A 19,039-nucleotide genomic window follows, 5' to 3' on the forward strand; every position below is an offset into this window, starting at 1 on the left:
CAACATGCTCCCAGAGACACATTCAGACAGACAGAGACGCACATTGAGACATGCTTGAAAGAACACATTACTGCATACCACTTTCAAAAAAAGCAGACTTTACAGTATGATTTTTATGGTCACACTGCTCCCATCCTAAATCCAATACACGCACAGACATGCACGCACATGCACACACACATAGTCTCCCATCCAGTGCAGCATGTGTCCTCAAATAGATAAGAAGGAGACAGAGGTGTGGGAAAAGAATCCACGGGGTAAACTGAACCCCTCTCATGGTCACTGTACACAGGCGTGCACACTCCAACCACCCGGGTGACCTATGAGGCCCTGATAGCCTCTGACCTTTCCTTAAAGACTCAGAAATCAGAGTGGAAGGAACAAGTCCAAGTGTGAGAGGCCTGCATCTGGTCATTACCATTCTAAAATCAGGCAGTGATAATATATGCATACACACAGGAAAACACAAGCAAAAAGACTCTTTAGAGTTCAGTCTCTCTCTCTTTTTTCCATTTCATCTCGCACCTTTGCCCTCATGCTAGCAGACACCTATGACGCACACTGAGCTGTGAAACACTGAGCAGTGTTCAAGCTTTGTTTGGGTGAAGCGAGTCGGTGCGAGGAAGAATATGTTTGCACAAACACTGACTAAGAAACCATCGCTTTATTCCTGAGATGAGAAAATAACACTATGTTAGCATCGGCCATTCTTGCTTAACCTCACGCTCCTCCTACTATGGTGTTTCTCTTGAGTCTAATTGTAGATGACAGTGTGTGTGTGTGTGTGTGTGTGTGTGTGTGTGTGTGTGTGTGTGTGTGTGTGTGTGTGTGTGTGTGTGTGTGTGTGTGTGTGTGTGTGTGTGTCTGACTGAGGGGGAAGGGAGAGAAAAGGTGGCTATCACAGTGTAAGAGAGAAATGGAAAGAGAGGGACATCCATGGAGAGATGGGCAGAAATTGCTCTCACTTCTTACATAAGGCAGAGAAAAATTTTCCCGCAGTTTTGTCAGAGTCGCATCCTTTCTAGTGATAATCAGTTGACGAGCAGATAAAATCAGGGAAACGGCAGTGTCAAGATGAGAGAAGCTGAATGGACTTTAAAGCATTGACGAGAAGGGGAGCACTTAATGTGACTAGCTAACAATTAGAGTACGGAGAAGAGGATGGAAAACCCGTCTGTGGGACTGTTTTAAATTCAGTTAACAAGGCTTACTTCTGCATCTGATACACTTGTACAGCTTTAATACAGCTTTAATAACTGCATACACATATTCGTCCTACTGTTGAGTAGGGGTGAACAGAAGCTAACAGCTTTTATTTAAGCATATGCCTTTAATATAAAGTCTCTGCTATTCTAGAAAATATGATTTTTAACTTCATTAAATAATCTGACCCTTAAAAGAAGGGTGTACATGGTAAGACGTTCTTCCACAAGCTAAAATAAAAATACCTGACATTATGTAAAGAGAGACGATGTGATTTAAAACTGTTTAACCATTATCTTATTAATAATAATGATCAAACAAAAAATAAATGCTTTCTTAAAGGACCACTCTGGTTTCTGCTCAACATTTCCCAAAGCATTCAACCAAAATGTCCTTTTTTTCAATTTAAATGTTGCAGTGATACCTCCAGCTATTACTTGCTGCTTTTTTTTTCTTTCTCTCTTTTTGCATAACACCTTTCAAGACCAGAGAGCCAAAGTGTTGAGTTAGAGATTCTTGCCCTGCTGCTTGTGAGTTCATGAAACCCCTGGTAGTGAAACAGGCTGTCAGCTCAAGTGTGAACACGAGCATATGAACGAGTTCCCTTTGAGTTTACGCGTGTACTAAAAAGGTTTCAATGTACTTGTGTTTCAGTGCTTCTGTTTAAGTGAGTGTGTGAGCATGCACATGTGTGCCTATATGTGTGTGTGTCCTCTCCCAGGGATGGCCGCTAATAGCTCGCCTCGGGCAACAATTTAACTCAGCCTAACAAGGTTCTCCCCAAAGTGGCCCCAGGGGCATCTCTCATAGAGGCAAATTGATCACAAAGACTATCACACAACTCAGCTCGGCTCGACCCAGCCTGCTCTGCTCTTTACCTGCTCTCTTTCTCTCTCTCTCTCTCTCTTTGTCTCTAGCGGGATGATTTAACAGAATGCGTTATGAACATTAAATCTGAGTTAAGTGAGCAAAAGCAGCAACAGCGGCAGCCGTCTTGGTTTCAGAATTGCATTCTCTTTGTGAATGGCAAGATCCCTCACATCAACAGCAAGTGCTGTGGACACACACACACACACACACATATGTGAGTACTCTCACGCACAGAGTTAAGAGAAGTATCTCATGACTTGGACACAGTAACTGAGAGATAGAGATAGAGAGAGGGAAGAAAGGCAGACCTAATAAGAGTCCCTTCAATAAGATTACAAGCACTAAAACAGGCTAATCTTTGTCATTAAGAAAAGATGCCGCAGTAGGCTAAGTCATATTATAGGCTTATTGCAGCTTTCTGCAGAGAACACCTTCACAGTATAGGGATATAATGTGCCACTTCCTCTGTCATCTTCACATCTTGTCTATAACTCTGGAGAGCCAGAGTCCACTTTTTGTGCAAAACCTCTTAAAAGTAAGGGCCTTGCAGCACTTCCAAGTAATCAGTGCTGTGCATAATCAAATCATATACGTATATGATTATGCGTAGCGTAGAGGGTAAGCTGACACACACCTTTAGTTTATGGACTAATCTGCTTTGAATGTTAGCTGAAGTCTGATAGGTGGTTAGCAAGCGTGGACTTTGGATACCTCTATAACAGGTACTGCATGTTATTCATTGCTTCAGGCAGCTAGAATGTGCAAGTGCTATGAGAACAGGATAGCTTGTATCTGTGTGCATTTGCACCAGTATGCATGCAAGAAAATTTAGTTTTGCACCCTAACTCACCATTTCATACAAGCACACACTAACTTGCTTAGGCAAACGCACACAAACGTCCACACTTGCACTATTATATAACTCTTAAGTCTCTCTCTCTCTCATACTTGCCCTCTTTTTTTCTTATCTCACTCATTCACTTGCTCATAGTCTCCCTTCTCTCATTCTGTTTGTCTCGCCTTTCGTTTTCTGTGTATTCGCCATATAGATTCTTAGCTTGATTCATGGTCTTTAAGCAGATAGAAAAAAGGAAACCTCCTAAAAACGAAATGAACTGACTCATAAAGTGACTAAACTTGAATAAATGACCAAATCTCTACATTGTTCTAGAGTAGCAGAAATCAGAATTTACTGTAAAAGTGTGTGCGCAATGCTCACTGACTTTGGACTATCAGTCGGTGCACTCGATGTCCCTCTCCCCAGAACCTGATTTGTTATGATATGATAATTCTCACTTTTGATGTGAGCATATTTTTCCTATAAAAGGAACCCCTCCAATGATATCTTTGTCATATTTTACTCGCTTTCTGTGTTTAATAAGCGCAGTCACCCTCTTCCCCCGGTTTTTACTTCAGTGTAAATCAGAGGAAAATGTGAATATTGAATATCATTGTGCGTCCACTGAGACACGCTGCCTTCATGGATGAGTAAAACTGACAAAACAGAAGGAGCTGTCAGAGGACTCTATGACTTCAAGGCAGATTTAGAGTTTAGGAGTGGTTCAGGCAGAAATCCCTCCCGGCTAAGATAAAGTGGAGACACAAACTGAAGCGTGCCGTGTAGCCCACGCTTTGTGTGTGGAAAGATTTAAGAAAGAGGGAGAATTGACTGAGGAGGAAAAACAGTTCGCCTAGGCTCCCCTAGACGGCCGCGGAGGGATAAAACCAACACTGGGTGCATGCTGAGCGCATGCAAAACAAACACAGGCTATGATAGTGGCTCAGTGGGACCGCAGAAGTGCTATCCAGGCAGCACACGCACGCACAAAGCATGGTGGAATGTTTTAAGTAGATGGCTTGAAAAAAAATCTAAAGGTCAGGTAAGACACACTAGGTGAAGAGTAGACGGTGAGTCTTGAATGCAAAATGAGTGTGTAAGTGTGTGTGTCGCAACAACACTCTGGTGCCGGTACCCGTTTCAGTCAGTGGGGCTGTGTTGAGGGATTAACAGTGTGGCCTGCATGAGCTTGGGGTAATCTCTCCTCTCTTCTTACATAACACTAGACCATTACTCAGCACAAACACACAATAAACAACACAATCAACAACACCGAGCTGGACAACAGACCACACATGCAGTGATAACAGTGCAAAGCAAAGATTCACCCAGACCGGGTGCACAAAAAGAGGTTTCATGGCGACAATGGAAAGCAGTGATTTGGTGTAAATTAAGTTTTGGGCTCAGTTTCTAAATCAGTACGAATAATGGCAACTTATATTTTGCATGTTGTTACTCATAGTTGGTACTGAAAGTGAAACACAGGCACAACTCAGCGCCACTGATCTTTAACCTTTACTTTATCCCCCTTAATGGCACATGATACAAATACTGGCAGTTAAATGTAATCACAGTGTAGCTGTGAACATCTGTGTTTATTATTCTGCATCATTTCTATGTATTCACATGAGTCTTCCTGTGTTGTCATCCATGTGCTTGTACATCGGCCTTCCGCTTGTTTGTGCTCAGGAGAAAAACAACAGTAAACACTGAACACAGACAGCCAACAAGCACTAAATGGTGGAGGTGCTTCTTTAATAGTTTCTACTGTTATAAAAAAAAAAAGAAATTATAGGAACAAACATGAAAAAAGAAAAAAAAAAAAGAAAAGAGAGATGTTTAGACTCCAGTGTAAACTAAAGCCATTTCAGTTGTGTGCCACGGATTTATCTAAACAGACAACTTCCATTGTCTTTGACTAAAAATTGATCCCGGGATGCTTTCGAACTGGACAAATCAATTCGCAAACGAGTCTCTAAAGCAAAGCAGGATGGGACTAATTCTATTGGCATGAGGCCGTCATGCGTAGTACTGCAGCTGTTTGTGTCAGTGTGCGTTTTCAGAGCTTTCGGATTTTTAATGTGTGCACATGCTGCCTTTCAAGGTAACATAAATAATGCCAGAAATGGAAATGACCATTAATTCTTGTAGATTTGAGATAAATATTTTTAATGACCCCCCCCCCCACTCCCACCCACACATTATTCTGGATCTCCTGCCATTATCTTATTACTTTGTGCTCTCATACTCTTCCACTTCCTGTCATCCCATCTTATCCCACAGTGTTAGGAGAATGAGAGATGGTGATTGGCGCATACTGCTAACAGAGGAGAAGTGGCCCTGCGAGCCCCTCCTCCACTGTTGCTCCCTCCATCGCTGAACTTGTGGACCTGCCTGACCCGGGTGCATTTGGAAGCTCTTAGGCTTATAACAGTAATAAAAAGGATACACATCCACGGGATAATGTAGACTGTGGGGATCACTGAGTAACACAGGAAGCTACTCACTTGCAGAATACATGTCAGTTCATGCTTGTGTGATGCTGTGTATGTTTCCAAGCACGCATATGCTAATCTCACAGAAGGGCTCTGATCTCTTATTGATTATGGCATTAATAAATGATTTGGTAGGAGGTTGCTGTTGATTAGCTCAGACATTCTTTAGGTTAAACTAATTTCTGCAAAAAATTACTTTAAAAAATCAAACATTCATTTACAATAACTAAAACGATTCATCCAAATAAATAGGGCATAATTACTTAATTATATTTCATTTATTGTCTTATTATAGAGACGTAAAAACTAAAACTCTGTTGCCACTTAAACACATATATATGGCCACTTGCCACTGTTTCTAATGTCATTTGATGGGTTTTAACGGAACACCTCTTACAGCAGAGCTTCACCACATTGCTGTTGAAAATACAGAGATAATGAGCCTGTTTACAACATCCTACACAGCACTGAGCCAGCTTCGTTTTCAGAGAAGCAGAAAAGGCCTCTTATGATTATATTATATGTTGTTTCTCTGGCTTTTCCAGGCCGGGCGATGGCGTGACATCACATCTTCGGTCAGGGCTTCAGGAGCTGTGGCTATTGTTAAATGATAATTACCACGGCTCATGAGGGGCCTCTATTTTTTTAAAACCTTGTGGTTGTGAGCACGTTTCTGTGCAAGGGCAGCCGAGACTCCACACACACAGACGCGCGCACACACAGGTTGGGAGTGGGGGCCGCACGGCCCACACTGATTTAATTCTATCTGACAAAACCCTTTGGGGCGTGCAGAGGGAGAGAGGAAGATGGAGAGCGAGGGAGAAAGAGAGAGATAGACATGGTAAAAAAGGGGTGAGAGAGACGCTTCAGGGGCCTCTTCTGCCAACCATGGCTATTAAGTGAAAGCAGGAGCTTTTGGTATACCCCTCCAAAGCCTCCCATGCACGAGAGTAGTCGCAAGGCCCATTAAAATGTGGATAAAATACAAGGTGTGTGACAGAGGAGTTTGCCATGGGATTGCAGAAAGAGAGTAAGAGGAAAAGATGTTTGGCCTCCTGTTTTTTCTTTTTTTTTCTTGCCTAAGGTTTGATGGCCTGGAGCTGAGGCAGCAGATAGCTTTACATCTTTACATGACATGGACACATGAATAGATTGATGTTTGACCTTTTTTCTCTAAGTAATAACTGCAATAAAATAATCCGATTACAGTGTATTGTTGTTTATCGTCATAACTAATAAGCAGGTTAAAATAACGGTAACGCAAGTTTGCTTAATAATTATTCTGACCGAACATGCATACAGTATATGTATATGATAACAATATTGTTCCGTGTAAAGAAACGTAACGAGTATTTTATTTTTAAGCTAAAAGCTATAAGCTATAATTTGACAAATCACAGGCCGTGGATTTCTGTGACATGCCTTTACTTTGAAGGCGACTTTGTACCCTTGGATCAAAATTTTCCAATAATTTCTCACCTCCAATATAGGAACATTCAGGCATCATAAAGGCCACCTCATAAACGAATTAACTTATTTCTGAGGCCAGTAAGAAGCGGTCCGGCCAGTTAAAACAGATTGGCTTATAAATTAGAGTTCAAATCATCCAGCTGAACGAGTGTTGCAACTTTAGCGCCAGCGGTAATTGCACAACGTCGAGAGTAAATAAAGCGAATTCCAAAACACTAAGCTGATAATAATAAGGTTAAATATTAAAGCCTTCGCGCTGGACTTTTAATGAACTGCAAATAGTCATGAAGGAGAAACGAAAAACGCGCATTTTCTGCTGTTAACGGAATTTAAACGTCGAGCAAAAGGCTAAGGGCAAAATGACCTGTGCGCGAGTGTCCCTGTGTATCACCGTGCGCGAGACAGGTCTTGCTTATTGCGTGCGCGTGAGCGTCCAGAGGACTGCATTGATAATGAATTTCAACATTCTCAGCGCGGCGCAGAGTCGGGAAAATGGGTTAGTGGAGCGCTTGAAAGTGCACATCCCTGAAGCATTCAATAAAGTTTACCATCAGAACATAACGGAATAAAGTTTTTTTTCTCCCTTTTTTCTTCTGCACATGGGCTAATCTAATCCGATCTACCACCCTATCCGCAATTTCCGCCGGTGTGGAGTGGAGCTCAAATGATTAAGCTAAATATAATGCGGCACTTTTAATTTCCAATCCCAGACTCCAGTAAAATTTGCAGGAACGCGCGCCTGTTCCACACACACGCTCCTGAGTCAAAACACACACGGAGAGGGATCCAAATAAACTTTACAGACTACTTAAGGTGGCTGACGAGATTGCAGAGAACCCCAAACACACTGCCTTAAGCTTAACATTGAAAAAAAGAGACAAATTCAGATTTTCGCCTAAACCTCCCAGAATAAACTTTCAAAGCTAAATGAGTGATAAAAGCTCGCCGTGCCGCGTGTGACTGTGTGTTAAGTGGGAGAAAGTGCGAGCACAGTGGGATGGTCTTACCTCGCATCGTGTCGGTGTTGCTGGAGCTGGTGCTGAGGCTCGCTTCCCAAAGCAGCAGTCATGAAGAAACAAACACTTAAAATAAAAGAAGGGGCTACGGGTGGTGGTGGTGGTGAAAGATCCTCGGTTAAAAACAACAACGAAAGGAGTGTAGATGGTGTGCGTCGACGTCCACTGGCTGCCCTGAGTGGAAGCGTCTCTGCGCTAAAAGCATCCCAGAGCGGGGCGCAGGGAGGCGGGCTGAGGTCGGTTGGTGCGTCGGTCTGTGCGCTCTGGTTGTGTGGCCGCTTTTCTCATGATATCTGCGCTCTCACCTCTATGGGAGGGTTTCACTATTTTCTGGGGGCTGAGGGAGGGAAGAGCGTATAGGAGAGCTTTACCCGGCGGCCCGGATTGGACTGGAGCACTTTCCGCTCCTCCCACTCTCTCCTTCTCAGCCTGCAGCCTGGAACCTGCACACACAAACACGCGCACACACATGCACAGCCCGAACCCACTCTTAGTGCGAGACACAGGCAGTCTCCGCGAAGTTTTTAACCTCACCTTCCAATTACAACAATCTTATACGACTTAGGCACTTTTCATCTATACACATAAACAGTTAGTCTTTGATCTGGTCTCGTATTTATAGAGATCTAACATTCTGCCCAGCAAGAATAGATCCACTGGTGCTATTTCGTTTTTACTGATTTAATAAAATCCATAGAAACACACACTAACACACTAACACTTTCTCATTATCGGTTGACTAAAGTAATTACAAGTCAAGGCTTTATAATTCTGCAGAATCTTTCATATGGCTGCAGAGTAGATTTCATGAATAAAGGTTACTTTTGGCGTGCAAAGCAAACGTTTAAAAAAACATTAAATCTGGTTTAAAAAAAAAGAAGTACAATTTGCTACTAAATGAGAGATATGCATTTGCCTGATAATGACAAACAATAAAGAAACACATGATTGCACTTAAGTTTAAACCAAATTCTCAAAAACAAATTCCTTTAAAAATGTTTAAAAGAATTTCTAAATATGAACACACACACACACACACACACACACACACACACACACACACACACACACACACACGCACACACACACACACACACACACACACACTGTCCTTATTGAACTATTGAATGGAAGCTTTTCTTTTTCCTTTTTTTAATTTATTGAATTGTTGAAACTTTAACAGTTTTTGCACATGTGCATGGATCACTGCACCCAGCAGGATACTTTGTCACTTCAACCTCTGCAGATGTTCACACTGAATCATAGTGATTGCACTAAATAACACAGCTACGATTCTTATATCAGTTATATTGAAGGTAATTGTGTTTAAAACGACGATAAAACATTTTGCTTCTCTCCAGGGTACTCATAGAAAGGTGAAAATAGCTTATACAACAAAAGAAGTGCAGCTCAAATCACAGTAGGCATCTCAGGTGTCTCGGGGATGATTTTCAGGGTGGGGTGCTGTCCTTCCTCAGAGAATCACTGAAATGCTGAACTGGACAATGAAAGAGAAGGTCTGTGTTCTGTGACCATCGCTACACTGTGTGTTGACTAAGCAGGTGTATGCTGCAAGGTATTAAAATGTCCGCGTGTGTGATCAAAATTTCAGCCAGGTGCTCTGAATTTCTAATCATGTTGATAACTGCGTTAACTAATTTTGCAGGATTATTTTTAATATGCAAACTTACAATTTAAGATGTTTTTTTAACCAGCAGGATTTTACTTTGAGGGAAAATTCAAAAGTTCACGACCCAGTCACGACAATCAAAACTTGAGTATCACAATGATGGATTAAATAAATATATCAAGCAGGTGATTGACTGGTTTGTAAAGCCATTGTAGCCAGTGCTTTATACACTTACAAAACACCGGTGTCAGTTGCTTTGTCGTCAGATGGCAAAGCTTTAACACAGTAAAAAGGGTGAAAGAGTGTTAGTAGGACATGAGATAATGCTTCTAAAAACTTGTTATAAAGTCATTTAAGGTAACATATGATCTTTCCTGGTGAATTTCCAACTATGAAGGGATAATTAAGCCATCTGTCTCCTTTTTTATGTTTCAGTGTTTGCCAGCTGATTTACAACCTCAGCACACTCTCAAACTCATAGAGGAAAAACCTGCCCCCCACCCTCCCAAAGCTAATCTTTGACCCTGGACTGACTCATGGTGACCTCTGGTGCTGTGCTTCGTAAAATATTAACAAAATGTGAATAAATGAAATAAAACTTCAAAAAAAAAAACCCAACAACCCAAAACGACAAGATAATAAAGAAGTGAGTGTCTTTCCACTCAATGCTGAAAAGAGCCACCCTTGTCAGTCACAGTTAGCATCACACTCAGTCATAGGCATCTGCCATCAGAGTGGTTTTCTAAAAGGTAACGCTGTTACTGTCAGTGTGTGCAAGATGGAACGGAGGCAGGTGTGTGTGTGTGTGTGAGAGAGAGAGAGGCACTTTCACCCCTGGTCTCTTTTAGCCTCTTTAGCTCTGGCCCTGGGAGAGACACACAGAGAGAGAAACTGCCCCAAGCACATCTCCACTGACCTACATTTCATCTGTCGCTTTTTTCCATTCTTCTTTTTTTTCCATCTCTTATTTCTCCCGTACCAACAGCTCCATAATTGTGATGTAATGACCAAAGCAAGCATGATAAAATCGCAGACTGGTCAGGGTGAAACACTCTAGAAGACAAGCAGACAGGAGAACGAGATGAGGGCAAGACGAGATAGAGAAAGATAGACGGGGCGGGGGAGAGGAGGGTTCAAAAAACGATTGAGGGGGGTGGGGTGTGTGTTAAGAATACAATAAAGGTTTCTCCCCATTTTGTCAATGCAATAAAATGTGTCTTTATGTGATCTGTGTGCTGTGTGGACTTGAATCCATCTGAGGGCTGGGGACTCCATTAAGAAGGATTACCCCTCATTGCCAACCATTCACTGTCCTCCCAAAGCCACAGAGATAGCAGAAAAATGACTTTAAACATGAACATAAACTACGTCGTCTGCCGGGCGAGAAATTGTGAACAAGAACATAAAGGTTGCATTTGATTAGATATAATGGCTGCTCTGCCCATATGGTGGTAAAGAGGGAGGAAGGGAGCAGACCGGGCCATGCCTAAGGGCCGAACTTGGAGAAAGAAGCACTCTCCTCTGAGATGGGATCTCGGGTCCTTCTGCCATTTATGTTTCGCTGTCTGGTTCTGTTGGCTGCAAGATCCCGTTGCTACATCTCTGTCTGTCTGTTCACCCATCTATGGTCCTCCTGCCTTGAAGGATGTCAGGTCGAACTGCTTGGTTGATTGATTGTGGATCTGTTTTGAGATGATCATGTCTGTCATTATCCTTTCATACTTGCACCCAGTTGTTTTTATACTTTTAATGTCTCAGCTTGTCACTGCCATCCTTCTCTGCTAGGATTTGTGGTTTTTAGAGATATATTTCAATAGTTATTAGATGGACTACAATGAAATAACCTCAAAGTAAAGCTGGCATTATGCCTCAATCAGTCGTTACAGCAGAGATACCCTCGAAACAAATAGCACTGCCATCAGCCTCAGCTGTGTTTAGTGCTAATTAGCAAATATTAGCTCTGTAATGCCAAGAGTATCATATTTTATACATTAGTTTGAGAGACATCAGTGTGATTTGTTACCCTAACCCACTTATGTATTTTATTTTGTTTCATATATGCCAATTGATATTTAATTTATTTTTTAAATGTATTTGTCAGAAGGTTCAATTAATACTCCAGTTTAAAAAAATGTGAATTTTATGGCAATTATTTCATGGTTCAGGCTGTTGGTGGGCTAACATGGTAAACTAACACAGAACGTCGCTTAAGTTCAGCCTCACGGAGCCCTTAGCAGCAGATTTCATTCCTGTTTGACTTTTTCAATCTGCATCATTAAAGTAACACGCAAATCCTACTTAAGCTTTTTATACGTCCTTCACAAAATGTCACTAAATGCATCGCAGTGGTTAACCATCATCAGAGGATTTTAACACGCTGCCTCCTGTGCTGAGGTGATGTTGTCGGTGTCTATGCACACGCGCAACGACACCAAAACAGAGCACATCATGTGTGAACAAGACACCGGTGGAGAAATACGAGAGAAAACGACCAGCCAGGAAAGAGCTAGAGGTGATATCCTTCTTTCTGTTAAGGCTGTTCATTCAGTGCTGCCCTTGAATCGACCACTAGGAAGTTAACTTATATATAATTAGATAAGTTTCCTCTTGAAAATAAGAAATTAGGCCACAGGTCTCTGAGGAATCTCCCTCTCAATCTGACGACATGTTCCACACTGCCTCTTATTTTCCCCTGAAACAAGCAGGTGATTTTTTTTCCCCTGTAAAACTATATATGCATGTGCATGTATGAGCATGTGGGTCTGCAGCTTGAGTGAGTGTGCGCAGCTACACTAGCAGTGCGCTCCTAAGTGTCTTGTTTTATTATAACACATCCTTCTCTGCAGGGACTCACACAGATACACACATCTGCACTATGTGATCATAAATGTATACTGTCATGCGAGGCTGTTTTGCTGGTGCCAAATAAAGAGCTTGTTCGTTTTTTTTCCATTAGCCCATGCACGAAATTGTTTCACACATATTTCCTCAGTGTAATGTGACATTGACACATTGACATGTCAAGTGAGAGCTCGGAGAAAAGAGAAGGAAAGCCAAAGAAAAAGGGAGAGATGAGAGATGGAAGAAGAGGACAGAGAGAGAGGGAGAGATTGAAAATACACTTGAGAAATTTGCCGAGAGATACCACAAGTGACATAGGCAATTTCTGTAGAAAAATTACTTCATCATAATTTCAATCCCAAAAAGAATTGAAAGGAAAGCCCTGAAGGAGGAAGGCCAAGTCACCTTGAGAGGCATTAGGGGAAACGCTTACCCACTGCGCACACAGACACACACACTCCTGTGACACACACTCTGGATACGGTACAGTACAATTTTGAGTCTTCATGCAAATCTGAAACTTTACGCTCACATCGTTCTGTAATGAGTTACTCCACTGTTCAGCCCCTTTGCCTGCTTCCCTCTTCTTTTTTTTTCTCTTTTTTAATACTAGTGTTATATATCTGTGTTAAGTGTTCAGAGCCTGTGGTATATCAGCGTTAAAAATATACAACCTATTAGTCTGGCTGCTACTATTACGAGCATCATCTAATCAAAGCTTTATATAGAGCCAGTGGTTCAGACAAACAGTTTCATGTCTCTACCTCACAGTGCCAATCATCTGATTTTAATTGGATTTCTCTATTATCTGTTTTTTTTTTCCACACAAAGCCATTAAGATATTAAATCTAGTTTTACTTTGAGTCACTCATTTCCCCCTTCTCTCCTCTATCCTTGTTCCTCTTAATATACATATATATTTAAATATTTTTTTTTTTCGTTAGGCATATCGAATATGCCTCTGTAGCCCGAGGCTCTCTCTCAAAATAATTTAGTCGTCGTTGATTTCTCTGGGAGAGCTTAATAAATGTTGACGTTGAAATGGGGAGGAAATTGCAAACGCAGACTGTGTGAGGCTTTCATGTTCAAGGCTACTTGATAGTTATGTTGATTTTCTGAAGCAGTATGTAATGATACAAACCAGCCGAGGATACAGAAACAGCTTTCCAAATCAGCCTCTCCGGTTAATATTCACAGATGGTTTGTGAAAGACGGGTCGGCCTAAAGAGGAACACTCCCCGACATTAGTCTTTATTGAAGAGGACCAAGTCAAATGTGCGTGTCAGATTTTAGCGAGCGTGTGCAAATTATACCTTCCAGAACAATCAAAGATCACGTCGTGTGCTGTTTCATATGTGTGTGTGTGTGTGTGACGCTGCATTATAATCAGATTTCATACCCTTTCTCCTGACATGTCATGCTTTAGTGAATTTGAAGCTTTTCTTTTTCTACCTTGCTCTCATGAGACATCACTGGATTGATTTACAGTAATCCCACTCATCAAAACAAACAGATGTATCTTTTATAACCACCTCATTTTAAACCTTTCCAACTCCTACTCCTTGACCTCTGAACCCTTTCCTGTCTATAGGTGTCCAATCCACGGGGGGCTCTTCCAGAAGACCAATAACGGAGCCCAGAGGGACGCCATCCAGAGATCCTCTTACTGTCTGTCGCACAGGGGCAGCACTAAGCATAATATAATCTGAAGGGGAGGGGGAATGATTATGTGTGTGTGTGTGTATGTGCGCGATGATGTGGTTGGGGTGGGAGTGGGTCTGGCCGGCATGTTTTTAACCCCTCCCTTGCCCACATCCCCATCCCCTCCTGTTAATCTGGAGTCTAGCATGTGGATTAGTGGATACTCTGCAGCACCACTGTTTGACAGAACGCACCGTGTCCCACAGGGTATATACGATTACGTCTTTAAGCAGTTTACATTCACGGCTCTGTGAGAATATTGGAGTTAGCACATTGGCTAATGACATCCTATGCAATCTGAGTGCTGGCACAAGCTTCGGGACTGCGGCCTGATGCGTGTGGACGCATTTTGCCGTGTTGTGTTTCAGTGTGGAAAAACAGAAACCGACAATGTGTCTGAGTAAGATCATGAACGTTCACAACAGTAGTTGTGATTTTCACCCTTTCCCTTTTTTTCCCCCCTAGTAGCAATAAAGGCCAGATAACTCCCTGCCACCACACCCTACCCCCTACCAACATACACGAGTACACACACGCAGCTTCATCATGTTAATACAGTCGTCACCTTTAGCGTTGGGTGGATGATTTGACATCTCTCTTTGTTTGGGCTGAGGTAAAATGAGTCTGTTAGTCTTTTAATCCGCCAGGATTAAGAAACAACAACAATCCCCCATGGAGTGCATCCTGTGTGTGTGCGTTTATGTGTGTGTGACAGGGAGAGTACAGTACAGTGGGCTTCCATGCCTGAATGTTCATCTCTGAATTTTGAATCCTTCATTTAAGATAAAAAAACAAATCATATTTGTAAATATTATTTTAAATGGTTTAATGTAGCGGCACAGTATGGTGATGACGGTGATGATGCTGATGATGAGTAGGAGGAGGAGAAGAATGGATGTTGAGGGAGGGGTAAAGGGTAGAAGAGTGTAGGGATTAGTTGATATTTCCCTGGCATTACGCACGCTTTGGCGAACATCTACTTAAGTCCTGCCTTATGCGCCGCTGTCTGGAACACACACACAAAAAGCCCTCTGTCCCATTCACACACACAAAGACTATTAGTACAGTCCAGCTCATCCTCTCAATGCGCAGAAGAAAAGAGAGAAAAACATGTTAAGTCTTTGTCCTCTTCTGTCTGGGCCTATTCAGTCTCTCATTCTGGGAGGAAGAGTAATGGGAAAAAGAGAAAGAAAAAAATTGGAAGGACATAGATGATGAGTTGTCCATTGAGCTTCATGGTTGAGATGGTAAACACTGAGTTACTTCAGAATGGCTTTACTGAATCTCGATGTGTACATGTGTACTGTAACAAAAGGATGACTGCTGCAGCTCAAATGACAGGATTGTGTATATCAAATCACTGATGCTACTGGAAACTTTGAGAGCTTTAACAATAGAACTGTAAGTCATACATGTACACCGCGCTGCAATTTAATAACACGTTAATTGAGTTTAAGGTGCAATGGCAAATTTTTGAAAAATGTTATTTGGATTCTAAAGACTAGGAGTCATATTGAAGATGGGCTGGGACAATATCCCAGTGCAAGTTTTGTATCTTTTCAGTGCTGATATCATGGTGATGGTTTAATGTGGTTGGTGTCCATCTCTTGGGATTTTTTCAGTGCTCTCTCCTCTGTTTCTTTTGCTTTACATGCTGTACTTAGCCGTCGCTCTCTCTTTGCTTTAGTGGCTGCCACTTCCAATCTCTCCTCTCCTCCTATCTCTTCTCCCTTTTAACTCATTCTGAATTATCCATAGACGCATCGCTCCCTCGCTCTTCCTCTTTCCCCCCTCTCCATCCCCCTTTTTCCTGTCTGCATCTTTGCTTGCTCGCTGTCTCGCGTGCTCCTCATTCCACCCCCCCTCTCTTCTGAATTTGCTCTCTCACTTTATTGCACCCTTTCACTTTCTACATCCTCTCTCCTTGTCTCCCATCATCCCTCTCCCTCTCTCTCTCTACTCCCCTGCACTTCGCCTCTCTCCCTCTCCCTCTCTCTCTCTCTCTCTCTCTCTCCCCGTTTCCCTATGTCTCTCACTTTGTGTAACTGTAGGATATAGGTCAGCAGGGCGGCTTGGCTGACTCGTGTCTAGACTCAGCCTCAGTCTTGGGGGCATGCAGTCACACAGCGGAGCACATTGACCAGCATAATCACCGCACCACGCTGGAGCTCCATTGACTGCCTCACTGTGGAATGTGTGTTTCCATATCCGTGGAAAAGCACACGGAAACACAAACGCAGGGAAAAAGCTGAGGGGCAAAGTTCTTACAGAGAAGCTTCGTAGCACGCCGGGCATTACTAAAGACATTAATGCCATCTGTGAAGTAGAAGAAGAAGAAAAAAAGCAGAGTGGTAGAAATGTCATTGTAAATGCCATTAGCTGGGAGTTGATATTTACAACAGGGCAAACATGACCACGGGGCGCTCCTTTAAATTGATCTAAAATTTTCAGCTGTGCATAGATGCAAATGTAGTGCTGATGAAGGAGCGTGTTAATGTGGTGTTCTGTGACGTTCTCCTTTGTTGAGTTGGCTTGGTGTTAAATCTCCAAAATAATGAATGGAAATAAAATTGGTTACGGTGTGCGTATGGCTATCTGAGTGTCTATGTGAGAGGAAAACACTGCAACTATGTCGGTGTTAGATTGTTTTAAAAAGCAGAAGGGGGTTGTGGGGGAGGCAGCTGTACAGCAGTGGATGCTGCAGGGTGAAACATGCAGCATCCGGGGAAGGGCATGTGTATTACTCATGTTGTAGGTGAGTAAAGCTGTTTACACAGCCACAGCGTTGGGACCTGCCTCTCTTTTGGGATAAAAAGCGAGCCCTCATAATTTAAACTGTTAAATGTAACAGTGAACGTCTGATTTAAAGGTTACATCTAGAATTAATGGGTAAGGGTTTGGAAAGCAGTAGTTATGCTCGCGCTTAGGAAACGTCTCCGGGGAGTGCATTTAAGTCCGTGTCCTCTGAAGTGGTGGAAACACGACTGCATGTGTGTTTGTTAGGGCAGTGATTCATTAAGCTGAGTCTATGTTCCACCCCTCCTCCTCCTCATCCTGCTCTTCCTCTCGCTCAGTCTGTGGTCCAGATGTGACCCCCCCCCCACCTCCCACCCTTTCTCCCTGGATACCGATTCAGTCCCTCCATCCAGCCCTGCCAGCCCTCTGTTTCCCGATGCCAGACCAATGGGGGCGATGGGTGCAGTGGTGGTACAAGCGACACGACTCCACTGAAACACGTTATCCCTCCTCTTCTCAGTTTTTCTTGTAACTTGTAATTTCTTGCTGATTCTCATAATTTTACTTGTGATTGTTTTTCAGTCTGCTTGGTAACAATCGTGTCCATCCTCTGCCACGCTGAAATATTGATAGATGAATGGGATTAAAGGTGCGTGTGTGGGCTGTGCTTGTGCATTGTCAGCATTCATGAGTGTTTGGAGAAACTTAGAGTGGGAGAAAAAGCGAACCTTCACATGGCTTTTTAGAAGACATCTCCAGTCTGTGAAGTAGCTTCATGTTCACCTTACTCCCAGCCCATAAATAATGTTATGCCTCTTGTCTGCGCTGTCTGCCTCCTTTCGGCTCGACCTCACGAGCGCAGCTTTTTGTTTTCTCTCAATCCTGTTTTTCTTTTGTCTCTCATTTAAAAACTTATTAAGTTGCTCGGCGAGTCAATCACAGCCTCTTTCTCCATAATCCCCCTCCCAGCCCCTGTCTGTCATTCTGTCTTTCTTCCTTTATCTCTCAAGTCTCGTGGGTTAAAAGCACGAAAGAGCTTTCGTTTTTCACTAATGAGAAAACCTGCTGGCAACGTCAACTCTTGCCTAACATGACAAATACTGGGAGACAGACATGTATACAGTTGCACACGCACGCACACAAACACACTAAAAAAGGGTCATGTACGACAAGATGACACACAAATTGGTTTCTTTCATAAGTGTCATCTTGATAATGATTCACTGTATCCGCTAATTACAGGTCTTTATAACATGTAGACATCCTCGCTTCAAGATTCTGACATCATTTAGCTTTGGATTTACACACATTTTGTCACACAATGTAAACACGTGCATGAATGCACACATCTATATGCATGGCTGCTTGTGCATTTGCCATCGACACATGGGCAGATGAGATATATATATATATATATATATATATATATATACACAAACTCATAAACTCATAAACATTTTCTATACACACCTAACACAGATCTCATCCTATCACTCTGCAATGATCTTCCACCACCTCACTGCTAAAAAAATATCAAAAATGAAGGACCGACTGTCCGGCGACTTTGCCTTTTCTCTCGTTCCTCTTTCTCGGAGTCTTTTTCAGTACCTCTTGGTGCCAAAACCAATTTCACCCGCTTTCTGTCTGAGAGGGTCGAGATAGGCTGAAATCAATGGACGTGCGACTGGAAATCTCATTATAGGGCATTATGTGGGAGACATGTTGTTGTGATTACTCTGCAATATTACCTTTGCAGGCACATGTAAGAATAGCGGGCTGAAGGACACCAGGGTTAGATCCTTCTCAGCGCAATGTACTCAATCACCTGCATCGTCTTGATACGAGATCAAACAACTTGACTTTCAGAGTATAAATATGGGATGCTTTTTCCCCTCTTTTGGAAACTTGAGTGTTAATGTGTGTGTCTACTACAAGGTTTACCAAAAGGTCACCGATGTCTTCCTGATTCGTTTGTTTTCCTTGCTGAGACCCTCAGCAAGCCTTAAAGCAACGCTACATATTAAACTGAACTTTAGTCATTTCTTGCTTACCTCATGCATTATAGTGATAGACAGTAAGGATCACTACATTTTTATTTACACACACTCAGGAGCAATTAAACTGCTCGGTAACTATTCAATGATAATAATAATGATGCGACATTGTGGAAAATTAATTTATTACATTTTTTTTGCTAAGAGCTGAATAAGAGGATAGATACCATTTATATATTCATGGG

At 42.3% G+C, this 19,039-nt stretch overlaps 1 protein-coding gene across 1 annotated transcript in view; it reads right to left on the reverse strand.

Annotated features, from left to right (window-relative positions):
- LOC146656720 (nuclear receptor ROR-beta-like) overlaps window positions 1–8,227 on the reverse strand; it is a 23,602-nt gene extending 15,375 nt beyond the window's left edge. The window contains exon 1 of the mRNA XM_085424489.1: window positions 7,884–8,227. Coding sequence (XP_085280615.1) covers window positions 7,884–7,890 — 7 coding nt within the window. The 5' untranslated portion in view covers window positions 7,891–8,227. The remainder of the gene's footprint in view (window positions 1–7,883) is intronic.
- Window positions 8,228–19,039: the final 10,812 nt, after the last annotated feature.

Source organism: Rhamphochromis longiceps, linkage group LG12, assembly GCF_057381845.1.
Source record: "Rhamphochromis longiceps isolate RC_006_pf linkage group LG12, R_longiceps_female_GT1.1, whole genome shotgun sequence".
In the NCBI taxonomy this organism is placed as follows: domain Eukaryota; kingdom Metazoa; phylum Chordata; class Actinopteri; order Cichliformes; family Cichlidae; genus Rhamphochromis; species Rhamphochromis longiceps.